Raw genomic sequence first — 15425 nt, 5'->3', positions numbered from 1 at the left:
CTGTCCATCTAAAGCACTGAACGCAGGATGGATTACTCCCACTTCCTTCCCCCCCTTCTCCCCACATTCCTGTGAATCTCACTGCAGTCTGCCCATTTGTTTTGGGAATGACTGCTTTTGTAACCCCCTCCTCAGGAAAACTCACTTCTATTTGAATTGCTGCTTGTTTGGAAAGCAGCACGTATTTAAAAGCTCTCGTAAATAGTTCATATATTTACTATGACTCGTATTTTGAATGTCCTGCCCCACAGTAAGACAGCAAGCTGGCCTGAGGCACAACAGCCACGGGGAGAAGCGAGAAGAGGGTTCGGAACACAGGAATGACACGGCAGCAACATGCGTTAGACAAAGGGTTTTGAAGTTGAGGAGACAGAGAGAAACTGCAGTGTCTCAAAACGAGAGAACAATCCAAAATCAGTTCAGTTTCAGCCACTGTTGTTTCCTTGGAGGTGTTTTAATGAGGGCATCTTTCAGGGGTGGATAAGATTTCATTGCTGCTGTGTTAAGGGGGATCGTACACTACTATCTTTGATTAAAATAAAATATTGGCCATAGCTTGCATAAAAATGTACGTATTATTTGGTATTTATTACTATCTAAGATAGTAGGGTTAAGTCTGGTGTTGTAGTTGTGTAACACTTCAGGATGTTAATGTGATCTTCCACAGTTTGTAGCAACTCCGGGAAGAGTGCTGAACAAGCACCATAGCAGAGCACTTGTGTCATGTGTTTTTATATTATTGACACAGCTAATGTACATTTTTCAACCTTGGTTTTTTTTTGCTACTGGCTAATAGTCTGCATTGGCACGTCATATGTTTAAAATTCATGCAAATAATTTTGATACTTATTAATTTTTTAAAAAATATAAAATTTTAAATGATTGATTGTAAAGTCCAACAAGTGATTACTTAATTTATTTTAAAAAGTGGTGTAGTGAGTTGCATTGCACCAGTACCTAGTACAAAACATGGCAAGCTTTGTAAGCCAGCCACCATATCATCTTAGAGCTTTCTCAATGCAGTTAAACCTAGGGTTACACTGTGTTATGCAGCAGTAAGAGTGAAAATTTAGATAGCCTACTCTGGACTCTCTTTCAGGATAGTAAAAAAAAATCAATTTGTAATGTGGCTAGGCTAAAGCTGATGTTTACGCTGTATTTATATTGTAACAAATATATGATAAAATAATAAATTAGAGCAGGACTCAAATTAATATACGTGATAGCACTCTATTTACTGATAATTTTACTGTAAATATTTTAATAGTGGTTGTGAAATGCAGAAATAACATAATATTCATGCAAATATATTAATCTAAGCTTGTTTTGAGAAAAAAGAAAATTTAATTTTTACTTGTGAAATTTTTGGAATCTCAAGCAATGTACAATTCAAATAAGTAAAGCAATGAATGGTATTTTATTGAGTTTTGAGTATTATTAACAAATGTATACCACACCCATTTTCAGTACAGTAAACCTTTTGAGAAAGAGTTAGAATAAGTATGTTTTGTAAATCAATATACAATAATATACAACAAAATGCATTACAATAGCTCATTTTTACCTATTAATTACTATTAGGTAGCTAGAAATCTATGTTTTGAACTAGTCTGCATTAAAAAATTAGATCTTAAAATTCTACAGTTTGCAAAAAATGTGACTTTTTTTATTATTAAATTCTAGATAAAATTAAAATTCCTGCCTTACACAGAGTCTGAGGCCCAAAACCCCACCTACCTGGGCATAAAATTGTTTGAGATATTTGTAGTGGTGTCTGTTTATGAAAAGCATTAAAGACTGTATTGAGTTCAGAATGGTATGTAGTTCTGTTTCTGGATTTAATTTTTAACACTATTTCTTGTAAATGAAAATGGCTGATACGATGTACTTAAAATAATTCTCAGGTATGAAACTCCTGGTGCAGATTACCACAAGTACAGTTTAGAACCCAGAGCTTTGCACTTAGAGGCGACACTGCTCTATAACGCGTCATCCTTAGAGTGGCATTCACTCTCTCTTTCCAATGCCATTAGTGCTGTCCTTGTTTCTCTGTTGTCAGATATATGCCATACAGCACAAACGTTTTAGACAAAACAAAACTTTGTAATGTAATGGAGATTTTTGAGGTTATATTTTTTTAGGCATGTTATTAAAATAAAATATAATGGGAATGAATATTTACGATGCAACAAAATTTTCACAGGATGAAAAAATTCTATACAGTAAGTCCTCTATTTACGTCGTACCGATTTACGTCGTTTCGGATTAACGTCGCTAATGTTTGAGTACTCATGTTTTAATTTAAGTTGGTCGCCGATTCACAATAACGTCGTTTACAATGACCGTAAATCTTTATTTTAACCAAAACACCGTATATTATTCTTTGTTTCCTTCGGTAGTTAATTTATGCTATGTAGCGTAAGCTACACGTTCACCACCTTATCTTATCATACATCATGAGGGACGCTTCCTGCTCTCCGCGCGGTGATGCAATACTACCAGCCCGCCCGCTCGGCCACCCACGTATCTTGCACGTAGAAGTGTTATCTACTTCCCGCAACGACACAGCATTTTCTCCTACCCCTTTTCTTCCAACTCCTTGGCACTTCAGTCGCTATGATATCATTGAGTTGGCCGGAGTTTTAAACGTGCCGTTGTTAACTTTATCGTGATTAAATGCGTTTGTAGTAGGCCTACAGTATCAGCTCACTGCAATTTATGATTTTTTCTTCATAAGATGTCTTCCAAACGACTAAATTTATCTTCAAACGTAATTTCAAAAAATAAGAACAGAACACATGTTTCATTAGCCACGAAAATGGAAGTTTTGAGACGTTTCGATTCGGGCGAGAGGGCTGTTGAGATGAGTAAAGTGTTAGGTCTGCCACCTACCACAGTTCGTACAATTCGATCAAACGCGGACAAAATTAAGAGTAGTTTACTGAACATGTCATCTGTCAGTGCTACAAAGACGAGTTGTTTTCTCCCGTGAATGACTCAAAGTAAAATCTGTGTAGCGCTAAACCACTTTGTATCCTTACACTTTGAATGCATTATGCGTTTATATTACGTACAGTATGTACTATATATCTGTTTTTATATTTCAATCAATAAAGGTAATAAAGCAGCTGGTTAAATAACCATTCTATAAAGCTGAGAAGTACTAGTTGGACTTATTTCCCACGCTGTCGGTTGTCATTTGCTGATAAAATTGCCCGTTGTCACGTCTGTATGCCAGCGCTTCCGGCCGACATTGGGCCGTGGCCGGCCGGTGGCATGAAACATGGCTCATTTTGCGTCGTTTCTATTTACGTCGCGGTTTTCAGGAACGTAACCCCGACGTAAACCGAGGACTTACTGTACTTTATACTTTAGTGATTGATATTAAATACTGGTCCATATTATTAAAAAAAAAAAAAAAAAAATATTTATTGTGAATATTAGTAATAGAAATGGTGTTTATTAACTTTTTCGAGTGTATTTTAAATTGTATTTAAATAAGTGAGGTTATGTTTCCTTATGTATAATATATTTGCATTATAAATTAAAATTTATTTAGATTATTTTACTAAAGTAAATAATTAATTTTATACACATGTTTATATTAATATTGAATAAGGAGTAATTATTTAATTATTTTTAATTTGATTGAATTCATACTTTAGCAACTGTATTTATAATATCTCTCCAGTCATTTTATTATTTTATTTATATTAATTATTTGCTACAAAATTAAAGTTAATTTTATATTATGCCAAGTACTTCTTAAGTACATACATAAGTACATACACCCATTTTTTTTTTTAAATGTAAATTATCTGAAACATTTTATTTTGTAAAGTAACATTTGGAATGAGAATTTTGGAAATATATTTTCTTCTTGTATTTCATCAAGAGCATCATCTTGTAATATTAACTTTTTTATTTGTAACGAGATGTAATGGAAAGACACCACCTATTTTCAGCTGTTTTTGTTAACAATATTTTTATATAATTTAATATTAAAAGTTAGGCTCTTTTGAATGCAGCACATACTTTATCTAGTTGTTAATAGTGACTGCCTCATATAGTTTCTCCTGTGAAATAATAATTAGTGTTCAGCACTGAATATTTTTAAAGTCAGAATGATTACAAGTGTAATAATAATAATAATAATAATGCCAATAGACACTAGTTTATGGGCATTTAAATATCAACAAATAGAATAATTGAAAATAACATTAAAACGTATTATAATTAATGATTGTATAAGAAGTAATACTTGTAATGTCAACATGCCGGGTAGTATCAGTCTGGCAACAGTGTTTGCCTTTCACTCCGTACTGCAGTGTAAGTGTGAGAGACACTATAGAAGCAACATCACAGCCAGACCATGTGATGGTCAGGGTGGCTAGCACATCTGGGTTAAAAATTTCCCTCACTACAAATATTAGTCAGTTGCCAATAGCTATTCCATACTGCAATTTGTCGGAATACCACACTTCACCATCGCAATAAGCAACTATCAATTATTTTACCGCACTTCCGTCGATAGCACTGAATTCAACGTGCATGGTCACTTTGCTGATATAATTACGAGTAAAAGGGAAGGGGGGGGAAAAGTTTTGTAACAATTAGATAGGGGTTGGAAAAGAGGAAGAAATTATGTGCAAGTGGAACCGGTACAAATTAAAAAGTGTCTGCTATAGCTTTAATATTTCAGTAACCACATCATTAAACCAATTATCTGACTAATTAAGAAATTCCCTGACCTCTCCCTGTTGCTGAAAATCCCCTGACTTTTCCAATTCTCCTAGTTTCTGCTAAAATATTTGTTTTTAAAACAAAATTGTCTTTTAGGTTTTTCAGCCCTTAGGAAGTATTTTACTCACGAACTTGTACTTAAATTTCTAACCATTTTCAAGTTTTTGATGTACAGAAGAAAGTTATGTACACAAAATGAATGTTGTAGTATTTAAAATAATACTTCTGTACTTTAGGGTGGTATAATGTATCCTAGACTTATTGCTTTCAGATGTTTTAAACTTCTGTAGCTAAGCAGCAGGTCGTGTTGACTTTTGCATGAATCAAAAAGATTTTGTATCAATTTTTAAAAATCTTCTTTCTAGTGTTTATGGGAATTTGTTTTTGTTACATACCTGTGGTGGTAATGTTTGCTTGGAAGACTATCATTACATAGTAAGTTTAATGGCATGTAGTAATTAAAATTTTTTTAAAAACTTTTTGTGAAATAGTTTTTTAGTGAGATTTATACAAGAACAGAATGTATTGATAGTGGAAAGAAATATAATTTTGATAGAACAATTGCCTGCTGTACAAAAGTTTAAATATAGTGATTGCCTTCAGTTAAATTTTAGTAAGTTTTTTTTTCACGTGGTTATTTGCTGGCCTGTGTGAATATCAGTTTTTTAGTTCAAATCAAATATGAATACCAAATTATTTGCTAATACGATTGTTAAATTCAAATTGTAAGAAAGAGAATTAGAATCCCATTAAAATTTTTTTTTCACATTATATAACAACTTCTGGAGGATTAGGAAAATAATACTAAAGTGAAAGGCTGCTCAAGTTAAGTAAGCTACAATAATTAAACAATTAATTTTAAAAAAAATGTTTATCCAATTAAAAACTTGGGCTCCAATTTGATAGAATTAAATTGTGCCCATGACAGTCAGTTTTCAGTAAGAGTTATTGTAATAAAGTTTAGTAACTAGACCCCGATTGTAATACAAACCCCCTTTACTTGCTTCTGCACGTAATATTGACAATCTAGATAAATCATTGATTTGAAGACACATTTGCAACATTCAGGAAATTTGTGTTGAAACTTGCCATACCAAATAATAATTTCAATGTTTCAGAGGTAAATATGTAGCCAAGTTAAACTTACAAGATTTTTGACAACCACTATATTCCGGAGGCCCCCCCCCCCCCCCCCCCCCCCCACCATATGTTTATCTGGTTGCAGACTGGATCAGTGTGTACGGAGTAAATGAGCTACTTTGCTCAGGTGCACGTACTGTCTCCTAAGGTACACTGCCCAGTGTGGAAGTTTATTACCTAGTTATACTAACTGTAGGATACATTTGTGAGCTGATAGGAACTAGCGACGAGTCTCGACAACTGTAAACCGGGTGATGAGGAGGGACAGACAGACAACTGATTACTGAAACTTCTGCTACTTGGTGTCTTACAGTCGGGCAAAGTTAGCCTGGCCAGCGAGATGTGAGAACTGGAATGGTTGGTCCCCTAATGAAGTAGAACATGTGACACTATGGCTTCGTGCAACAAGCACAAGATGGGCAAGTGTTTGTATAGTAGTGGGGATACGCAGCGGCCCTGTGTGTGATGAGATAATGCCAACTGTGCACAGGCTCCACTTTCAAGACATTTGGGTGCTTATTCTAAGTTTATCATTTTGATAAAATTGGTCATTGCCTATTGATTAACGTTCGTTCCTGACAGTTTCGAATTATAAGTTTTTCTGTGACTTCATTCTAGATGTATAAAATCGTTAAAAACTATAGTTTCGTAACTAGAGGAAGCTATCAAAAGTCCCACATGATGCCTATTTCCTTGGCAGTTTTATGCTTATTTTCTGCTTGCACACCTCTGCTCCCGTATAGATCATAATTTTACATCCTTCCAAGAGGGTTTAAAAGTTTTCACGTCCAAAGTCTTACCTAAAACCATAGTAGAACGTGTTCTATTTTTCTGCTATACCCACGAGCTGAAGTCGATACAATGGTAAACCATAATACAATATATACCAGTTTATGATACACTGGTATTTCATTAATATATGGGGACGAACCAAACATACTGGTGTGCCAAATGAAACTTTGTGATAGTAAAACTATCCAGAAATACATTTTGTAAACTTAAAGTCATGGCTTGAAATAATCACACCGTAATAATGCACAAGAAAACTGGCATCATATAACTGTGAAACTGAAGTGTATCGAATAAGTGCGCAGTGCTGTGGTTATAGCTAGTGTTTTGATGTGGTTCAAACACAGTCGCTGAAAATTTTTTTTAAAAATCTGATTGCTATATTAACTTTAATTCATAGCTCAGTCCATTGGTTTTATTTCATGCTGGGTAGGCCTATAGACTATAATTTTGTACTAACAATAAAAATAAATAATCTGTTTAAATTAAAAAATCTCTAAATGAAACACTTTTATTAAGATATTAATGTCCATTAATACATTAGAATTATAGTTTATTTTACATTCTTCTTGTTTGTTTGTCTCTCTTTTTATTTAGTTTTTCAAAGAACATATGAAAATAATGGCTCAGTGGCATTCTGAACTCTCTAGTTTTAATTAGCACACTTATTACCGTCAACTATCTCCATGAGCTTACTCACTACATGATTATATCATAAATAACATGTGTACATTAAGAAGAAACCAATGGCTTTATAATCTGTTTATATAATAATATGACTACATGTCCAAACTTGCATAACAATGAAAATTTAATCTCATCAAGCCAATAATTTCACAGGATTTTTTTAAATACCTACTAAGTCAACATTTTCTTGCAAGTGAAGTATAGATTATAAAATATTAAAATACATACCCGAGTTTAATAATTTTAACTTAACTGAGTGAAATTTTAGTTGTTTTTTTTAAGTTTGGTTATTTAAAAGCAACATGTTTATGTTTACATGGATTAGCAGTTTCTTTGGTCGGAAATTGTGCTGGCTGTTTTTTGCCAGTACTTTAAGTGTCGTATGTGCAAAGAAACCATTTTTTCATCTTCTTTTATGCTATAAAAACTTTTGTCATGTCACCACAGTTATAAATTAAAATTTCTTAACATGTGAGAGTGTGACCTACATAGTTTATAACAACACTTCAACCTTGTTCTACCAACCTATAAAGTTTTGATTTTAAAAATCATTAAATATTTTAATATAAAACATTTTTATTTCAGAAAAATATATTTTATTTATAATATGTACTTTATAAATATATGTTGTTTTTTATTCGTTACGTTGCCGCTGTGGCGTCATACCCACTTTCAAGTCTTAGAGGAGGATAGGAAATCGAAAAACCCAAACTTACATGAACAACTTGCATCTAAACAATTACCTACTTGACTTGCTCTAGATATTTTCTGTCATTAGAAACCCTATTGAGGGCAATCGACGTTGAGATGACTTGATGGATGTAACATACTTTGAATAAGTCTTTGGTTCGTAAACACTAGTTATTTTTACCTACTACAACCAGTATAGAGATGACCTCGAAACCAACTCCCTTAAAGGTAATTTAAAACATTCCAAGCAGAGGAAAATTTTTATTAAATATTTTTAATAGTTACAATAGTTACATTGCTGGTTTTTTATTTGCTACTCCAGAATGCCCTTTAAGTAGTAGGTCCAAACTATGCTGGAGAGACATGGGTCAGAACAAAATAAGGTCAGTTTGCCAGTGACTGGCATTCTCGTGTCTGTGATGTTTAGGTGTTTCATTGGCTGAAGTCCCACATTAATTTTGGTTTCCTGAAAACACCAACCATATGCATAAGCTGTAAAGTATTTTTAATTTGCTAAACATGGTTACTTAATGAAATTAAATACAGTAAGGTACCATTTGAATTTAAGTGAAAGGTCGAGTTGATTCTTGGATACAACAGATTCTTCCACTAAGAACTAAAATCAAAATGTTAAAATATCAGTAGCAGCTTGGCTTAAAGGCACAAGTGATCAGCCAGATCAGCTTCTGACAATAATTGAAAAACGTAATTGAATGACATCTGCCAGTCAACTGTCTTCAGCAGTCTCAAATGGCATAAGCATTTCACAAACACAACACAATATGTATTATACATAATAATCAAGCTTCACAAAAAGGCAGATGATCATGCAGCAACCTTGTGAGGCAAGACTTGTGCTGCTGTTCACAATACATACATGCTGATGATCCTGAATCACTTTCGTAAACATATTATTTTGTTAATGCTCGTATTTGCCGGTTAATTGATATTTATACTTTTTTTTGTCTGCTGTCATGCATGGAAATTATTTAAGATCATGCTTACAAATTTTTGTACAATTTTGACAAGTGATTACTGCCAAAACTATACTGTATTTACCAGAAAATAACGTGATGCATCTTTAACCTAGAAAAACATTAATTAACAAAGATGGGAACAGCTTTGTTGAAAAACTACATGCTCTGTGTAATAATTTTGTCACTTAAGCCACTTTAGACTGCTGGTAATTGTCACATTACTTTAGTCCACTCTTGTTTATGGGTTCCTGAACCACAGGGAAGGAGGTGTGATGAAACAGGATAACACTCTTGAGACAGGATAAAACTTTGGAATGCCTTGTAGGGGAGGAAGAGAGTTCAAATGGAGTTTATCACTAGGTTCCCTCCACTTCACTGTGGCTGCTAGCTACAGCACCCCCAACCCCTCCTCTTTCCCCCTTCCTTGGAACCACTCTTTCCCTTTATCACAGCATTCCTTGCTTTCTGACAGATGCGATTTTAACGACAGCCATACAACGCCTTTTTTTTTATAATTGCCTCTTGCTGTTTCAAAATGTCATGGAAATCACAATGATGAAAATGGTACCAGAAATGCTCTTGTAAATATTGTATAATCTACTAATTTAAATAATTTTTTAAATTCTCTGTATTTGAATAGTGATTTCCACTCCATAGATTATTTTTAATAAACTCAAAATTAAAACGTTTGGGGTCACATATTCAGTCAAATTATTTTCTGATAAATACAGTATGTGAGCTGATCATGGGTAGCTACTGGACACCCGTGAATCTTCGAACTTACACCGGGTTGGCATAGAAGAGCAGAATATTTTGAGACTGGTGCATGATTTCCTTAGTGTCCCCTCCCCTGGGAGATGCGGCTAACTCTTTCCTTATACTTTTCCTTCCCCATCTCTGGTGTTTGTGCATGTGCGGTGGCGTGCTGGATTTTGTATGCATTAGTATGTGACCAATTTCTCTGTCTTATCAGCGACAGTTTCTTGTACTGAGTGTTCACTTTGTGCCACGGGTTGAGCGTTAGAGGTGAGTCATGGCAGATAGATTTATAATCAGTGGTGCTCTGTTGTAGCCTGGTGTGTATGGTCCCACCCATAATGCAGATGCTTACTTTTTTGAACTCTGTTATCTAAATTTTTTATTTTGGCCAGCCACAATCAAAATTGCAGTCTTGATTCATTTCAGTTTGTCCCCTTGGGGTTATTGAGTAATGTTCTGTGAGTAGTAAGTTTGTTTGCCTTGATGAGACTCGCTGCATCTCTTGGTATGACAGGTTTTCCTGGCTCCTACTGTGGCCGGCAGGGCCACATTTTTACTTGTAATTTATTTTTGTTGCTGGTCTCTAGTTTTATATGGTTTTTTATTTCACGTATTTTTACGCCTTTTTTAATTAATGTTAATTTATCTGTAAATTTTTTTTAATTATATTTGTTTCTGTTAATTAGTTATACGCCGTTTGGTAGCTATCGATTATGAGTTTAAGAATATCGATTGTGTTTCACGTAAATACCACTTGGTGAGCGCCCGGCGGTTGGCTGATGACGTCAGACATTCGGCTTGCCGGGAAGAAAAAATCAGCTGGGCCGGCGAGAGAGTTTGTGCCGAGCGACCGTCGAGGACAGAGCCATGTGACGGCGCGGACTGGTGTGCCGGACGGCAACGGGCGACGAAGAGTATTGGGATGGAGGCTCCACGCTGGGTGACAGGGCAATGGATTGCCCTGTGATACTGAACTTATCAAGGTAAAGAGAGGCCGCAATTTTGATTTTTACCCTCGTGGTGCTGCAGTGGTTTTTGGCAAACCTAGTGAACTGTGTATTTTCCCATACTAAATTTTATTTGGACGGAACTTTTATTAGCCAGTTTGGTGAAGAGGCCCATTTGTTTTCACACGTTGTTCCAGTGTGGGATTTTTTTAAAAAAAAAAATGGTCGCCCGTTTGCCTGTAGTTGCCATAAAAGTATAAGTTTGGAAGAAACGAACATTTTGCAATTTGTTTTTGAGACTTTGTCTTCGGAATTTGCATACTTAAAGTTGGCTTTAGCTAATATATCAGCTTGTGCAGTATTATTAAAAGTATGCGATCGGTATTGGACTACATGCGCAGCCTGATGTTGGTTGGTGCGGCCATTCTACGTTTTTATAAAATCATTGGCAAGTTAATAAAGAAGTAAGACTTTGTTTGAAGCTGATGATAAATACTTCTGTGGTAACATGGTTATGTTACGTGAAGAGTTTTTGCTACATTTCCCTTAAAAATAAGATAATTTTTTTTTGATCATCGTTCACGCCTTTGTGAATTCGTACCTATGGCCCGGCGTGGCATTAGACTCTGGAGTTGGTGAGGAAGGTCAGGAAGCCAGCGCACGCCTAGGATATTAACTTTGTTTTTTTGGCAAGTCTTTAGCAACGAACATCTGAAGAAAGACTAAACCGTTGATTGAGAGTTTAAGAACTTTATTTAAATAAATTTTTTGTACTTCAGTTTTATTATTGTAATATTTTTTTATATATTTATATATTATATTGATTGTCTTGTTTGATTTTTGGTATTAGGGCAGTCAGTATATTTTGATATTTTATAGTGGCCACGCCTCACGCCCTTATATATTTTTATACTTGTTGTTATCAGTATTTATATTTTTACGATTTTTTAAAGGTTATTGTTAGTATCGCAAATGGGGATAAGATGCTGCCATTATTAACGTCAGCTTTTGTAACTAAGCTTGTATGGTTATGTATAGTAAAAATTATTTTTGCAAATTTCTATTTTTTAATAACATACGTCCAAAGTCTTGCCTCTTGTTTGTTTAATGGTTACTCTACTATTATATCCTTTGAATTTTTTTTGGCCTGACCCCTGGGCAGTGGTGTGGGGAATTTATATTGTTTAGCTTTTTATGCCTGGTTTTAATATTTATTTTTTCCCTTCGCGCCCAGAGTGAGTCGGGGACGCAACCCCTCTTCCAATTAAGGAGGAAGAAGGGTTACAACCTGCGCCACTCTGCTTGGCAGAGACTTTGGACTTTTGCGATTTTGCTGACTTTTTTGATTTTTTTAATAATGGCAGTTTCTTGGATTTATAAACTTCCCAAAGAACAGGTTTACGCTAATTTGCAAGCAGCGGGAGTAGAGAGTGGTCTGGAGGATGACATTGATACCTTACGCAGGAAATTAAGTACCCACATTAAAGAAGGGAGGAAAAAACCTGTTGAGGAAAATGTGGAGAATTCGGAGATCAGCCAAGTAAATTCATTGAATACTACTATGCAAAGTAAATTGCTTTTTAAGGAACTGGATAGGTTGCCATCTTTATGCTCCGGTGGGCCAAGAGATTTAATAAAGTTTTGCTTGGGGGTAGATAGTTTGAAAACCAATTGTTGTTTACAAAATGAGCAAGAATTGTTAAGGTGTATTTCGACTAAATGTAGCGGGATCGCTAGAGACGTGATTACGTCAGGTATAAATAAGTCTGTTGGATGGTCGGTAGTGAAAGAGAATTTGTGGGAATATTTGTGCCCTAAGAGGGTGAAGGACGATCTAATTAAGGAATTGATTTTCCGTTTTCAACGGGAAAATGAAAGCACCTTAGAATTTATACAGGATATTAGAAATCACGTTAATGTATTTGGTCTGCAGTTAGATGATCACCGTTTTGTAGCTATTATTTTGGAAAATCTAAATCCTGCCATCAGACACGAATGCGCATTTATTGGCAGACCTAATAGTGTGGAGGAACTCAACACTTGGGCTATCCAGGTTGATAATATTTTTTACGCTAAATGTGAATTCGATAAGTGTAAAGGCAAAATCAATTTTAAACCGGTTTGTTTTAAAACGCCGGGTAATGAAAAAATTGATAAGACTTGTTTTAAGTGTAATAAGGTAGGGCATTTTGCTAAGGATTGCTCGGTTTCGGAGGTTAATAAATTTGTTTGTGGTTTTTGTGGCAAATATGGTCATTTAGAAAAATTTTGCTTTAAAAAGAAACCGGAGCAGGAAAGACACAAGACATGTTTTAGGTGTGGCAGCATGGACCATTTGATAAAAAAATGTAATCGCAAGAAAAAATTAGTTTGTGGTTTTTGTAATAAAGATGGTCATAATAGCGGGAAATGTAATTTCCGTAAGGAAGTTAAGAAATATCGATTTAACAATAAGCATAGTTTGGCGGTCATTCAGGCAAAAAGAGGTTTATGTGTCAAAGTTTGGTTGTATGATCGTGAGATAGAAGCTTTACTTGATACGGGGGCTAGTTGTAGTTTCATCCAGCAGAAATTTTTGAGTAATTTGGTGCGCGATCATAAATTTTTGAAAACTAAGATCGTAAGTAGTCAAGGCATTAATGTGGCCATGGCGGACGGGCAAAAGGTTCAGGTAAAGGTAAAAGTATTTTTACATTTTAAATTGGAACATTTATCTTGGACACGTGAATTCTGGGTAATGCCCGATTTGATCCATGAAGTAGTTTTGGGAATGGATTTTTTAAATGATAGTAAGGCTATAATAGTGTGCGGCGAGAAAGTAATGAGGTTCGATTTTAATGATAAAATTAAGATAAAATTGTGGGAGAATAAAAAAAAAAGAAAGGTGGTTTGTGGTGGTATCGAAGGGTTAGAGCAAAGGTTGGGTGAGAAGGAAAAATTGCAGATACAGCAATTAAGCGAGGAATATAAGGATGTTATCACTACTAAAATTGGCAAATGTACGCTAATGCCATACAAGATCGTGCTGGTAGATGAAACCCCTATTAAATGTGTGCCGTATCAATGTGCCCCGCCTAAAATGAAAGCCTTTCGAGAAATTATTAATGATTTACTTGATAATAAGGTAATAGTCCCTTCTAAATCCAATTTTGCCTCACCTGCCTTTTTAGTAGATAAGAAAAATAAGGGCAAATATCGTTTGGTCCTTGACTATCGCCTCCTTAATGACAGGGTAAAACTAGATCCGTTTCCCATGCCTAAAGTTGAAATTGTTTTGCAATATTTGGGAAAAGCCAAGTTTTTTACGGTGCTTGATTTGAACTCGGCGTTTCATCAATGTGAATTAGAAGCAAGTAGTCAGAAATTTACCGGGTTTGTCACTCCTTGGGGGCACTTTGAATGGACTAGAGTGCCTTTTGGGGTGAATTTTGGGGCCCAATGTTTGTCACGAATTTTAGGGCACATATTACAAGAATATCAGTATAAATTTGTAATAAGTTTCTTGGATGATATTTGTGTTTTTTCAAATAGTTTTGAAGAACATATAGAACATATAAGAAAAGTACTTGAGAAACTAAAGGGAGCCGGCTTTACCGTAAATCCGGAAAAAATAGTTTGGGCCCGTAGCGAGATAAAATTTTTAGGATACATAATCCGAGAAGGTGAATTGGTCATGGACCAAGATAAGATAAACCCCATAGTTAATTTCCCGGCCCCCCGTAATGTTAAGGGAGTGATGCGCTTTATAGGAATGCTTGGTTATTTTTCCCGTTTTATACCGAATTACGCTAACCTATGCGCGCCTTTAAATAATTTGAAAAGGAAAGATGTTAAGTTTGTATGGGGGGAAGAGGAAGAACAGGCCTTTAGGAATTTAAAGAAAGCCATAGCTCAACCCCCCATTTTAATACTTCCGGATTTTGAGCAAAAATTTATTGTGCAAGTGGACGCTTCGGGAGTAGGTCTGGGGGCGGTTTTGTTGCAAGAACGTGAGGGAGGTTTAAAACCGGTTATGTATGCTAGTAAATCCCTAAATAAGCACGAGTTAAAATACAGTGTATATGAGAAGGAAGCATTAGCGTGCATATTTGCGTTGGAGAGATTTGAGAGTTTTCTTGAACATGAGAAATTTGAATTATGGACTGACAACCAGGCTTTGACATGGCTTTTTTCCCACCCGCGGCAACTAGGGAAAATAGGGCGGTGGATCATGCGGTTGACGCGTTTTCGTTTTGACCTCAAACATATGAAAGGACAGGATAATGTAGTGGCCGATGCCTTATCGCGCATGTTTGATGAACATGAGTTTCAGTGTAAAGACGAAATGAGAACTGAAGACAAGGAAGAATGTAACATCCTGAGGGAATTCCCTCAAGGATTTATTGATTTGCGCGAAATACAAAAAGAGGATCCTGAGACTAAAGATTTAATAACGCGTTTGGGACAGGATACTACTATAGACTTAGGAATGAAAGACGGGCTTTTGTGTTGGATGAAAGATGGAGAACATAAAGTTTTTGTTCCTAAGGGGGTAAGGAAAATGATAATGCGGTATTACCATGATTCTAATATAGGCGCGCACGGCGGAATCGAAAAAACTATAGATAAAATCTCTAAAGAATTTTTTTGGCCAGGTTTGAAAAAAGACGTAAAAGATCATGTTTTAAGCTGTGAAGATTGCCAGCGCGCTAAG

General features: G+C 35.3%; 1 protein-coding gene across 1 annotated transcript in view; it reads right to left on the bottom strand.

Moving 5' to 3' along the window:
* Positions 1-8296: 8296 nt before the first annotated feature.
* LOC134537853 (hydrocephalus-inducing protein-like) overlaps positions 8297-15425 on the bottom strand; it is a 184325-nt gene continuing 177196 nt past the window's right edge. The window contains exon 82 of the mRNA XM_063378731.1: positions 8297-8515. Coding sequence (XP_063234801.1) covers positions 8363-8515 — 153 coding nt within the window. The 3' untranslated portion in view covers positions 8297-8362. The remainder of the gene's footprint in view (positions 8516-15425) is intronic.

Source organism: Bacillus rossius, chromosome 12, assembly GCF_032445375.1.
Source record: "Bacillus rossius redtenbacheri isolate Brsri chromosome 12, Brsri_v3, whole genome shotgun sequence".
Taxonomy (NCBI): Eukaryota; Metazoa; Arthropoda; class Insecta; order Phasmatodea; family Bacillidae; genus Bacillus; species Bacillus rossius.
The sequence above is the reverse complement of the archived record's forward strand: the minus strand, read 5'-3'. Positions and strand labels throughout refer to the sequence as shown.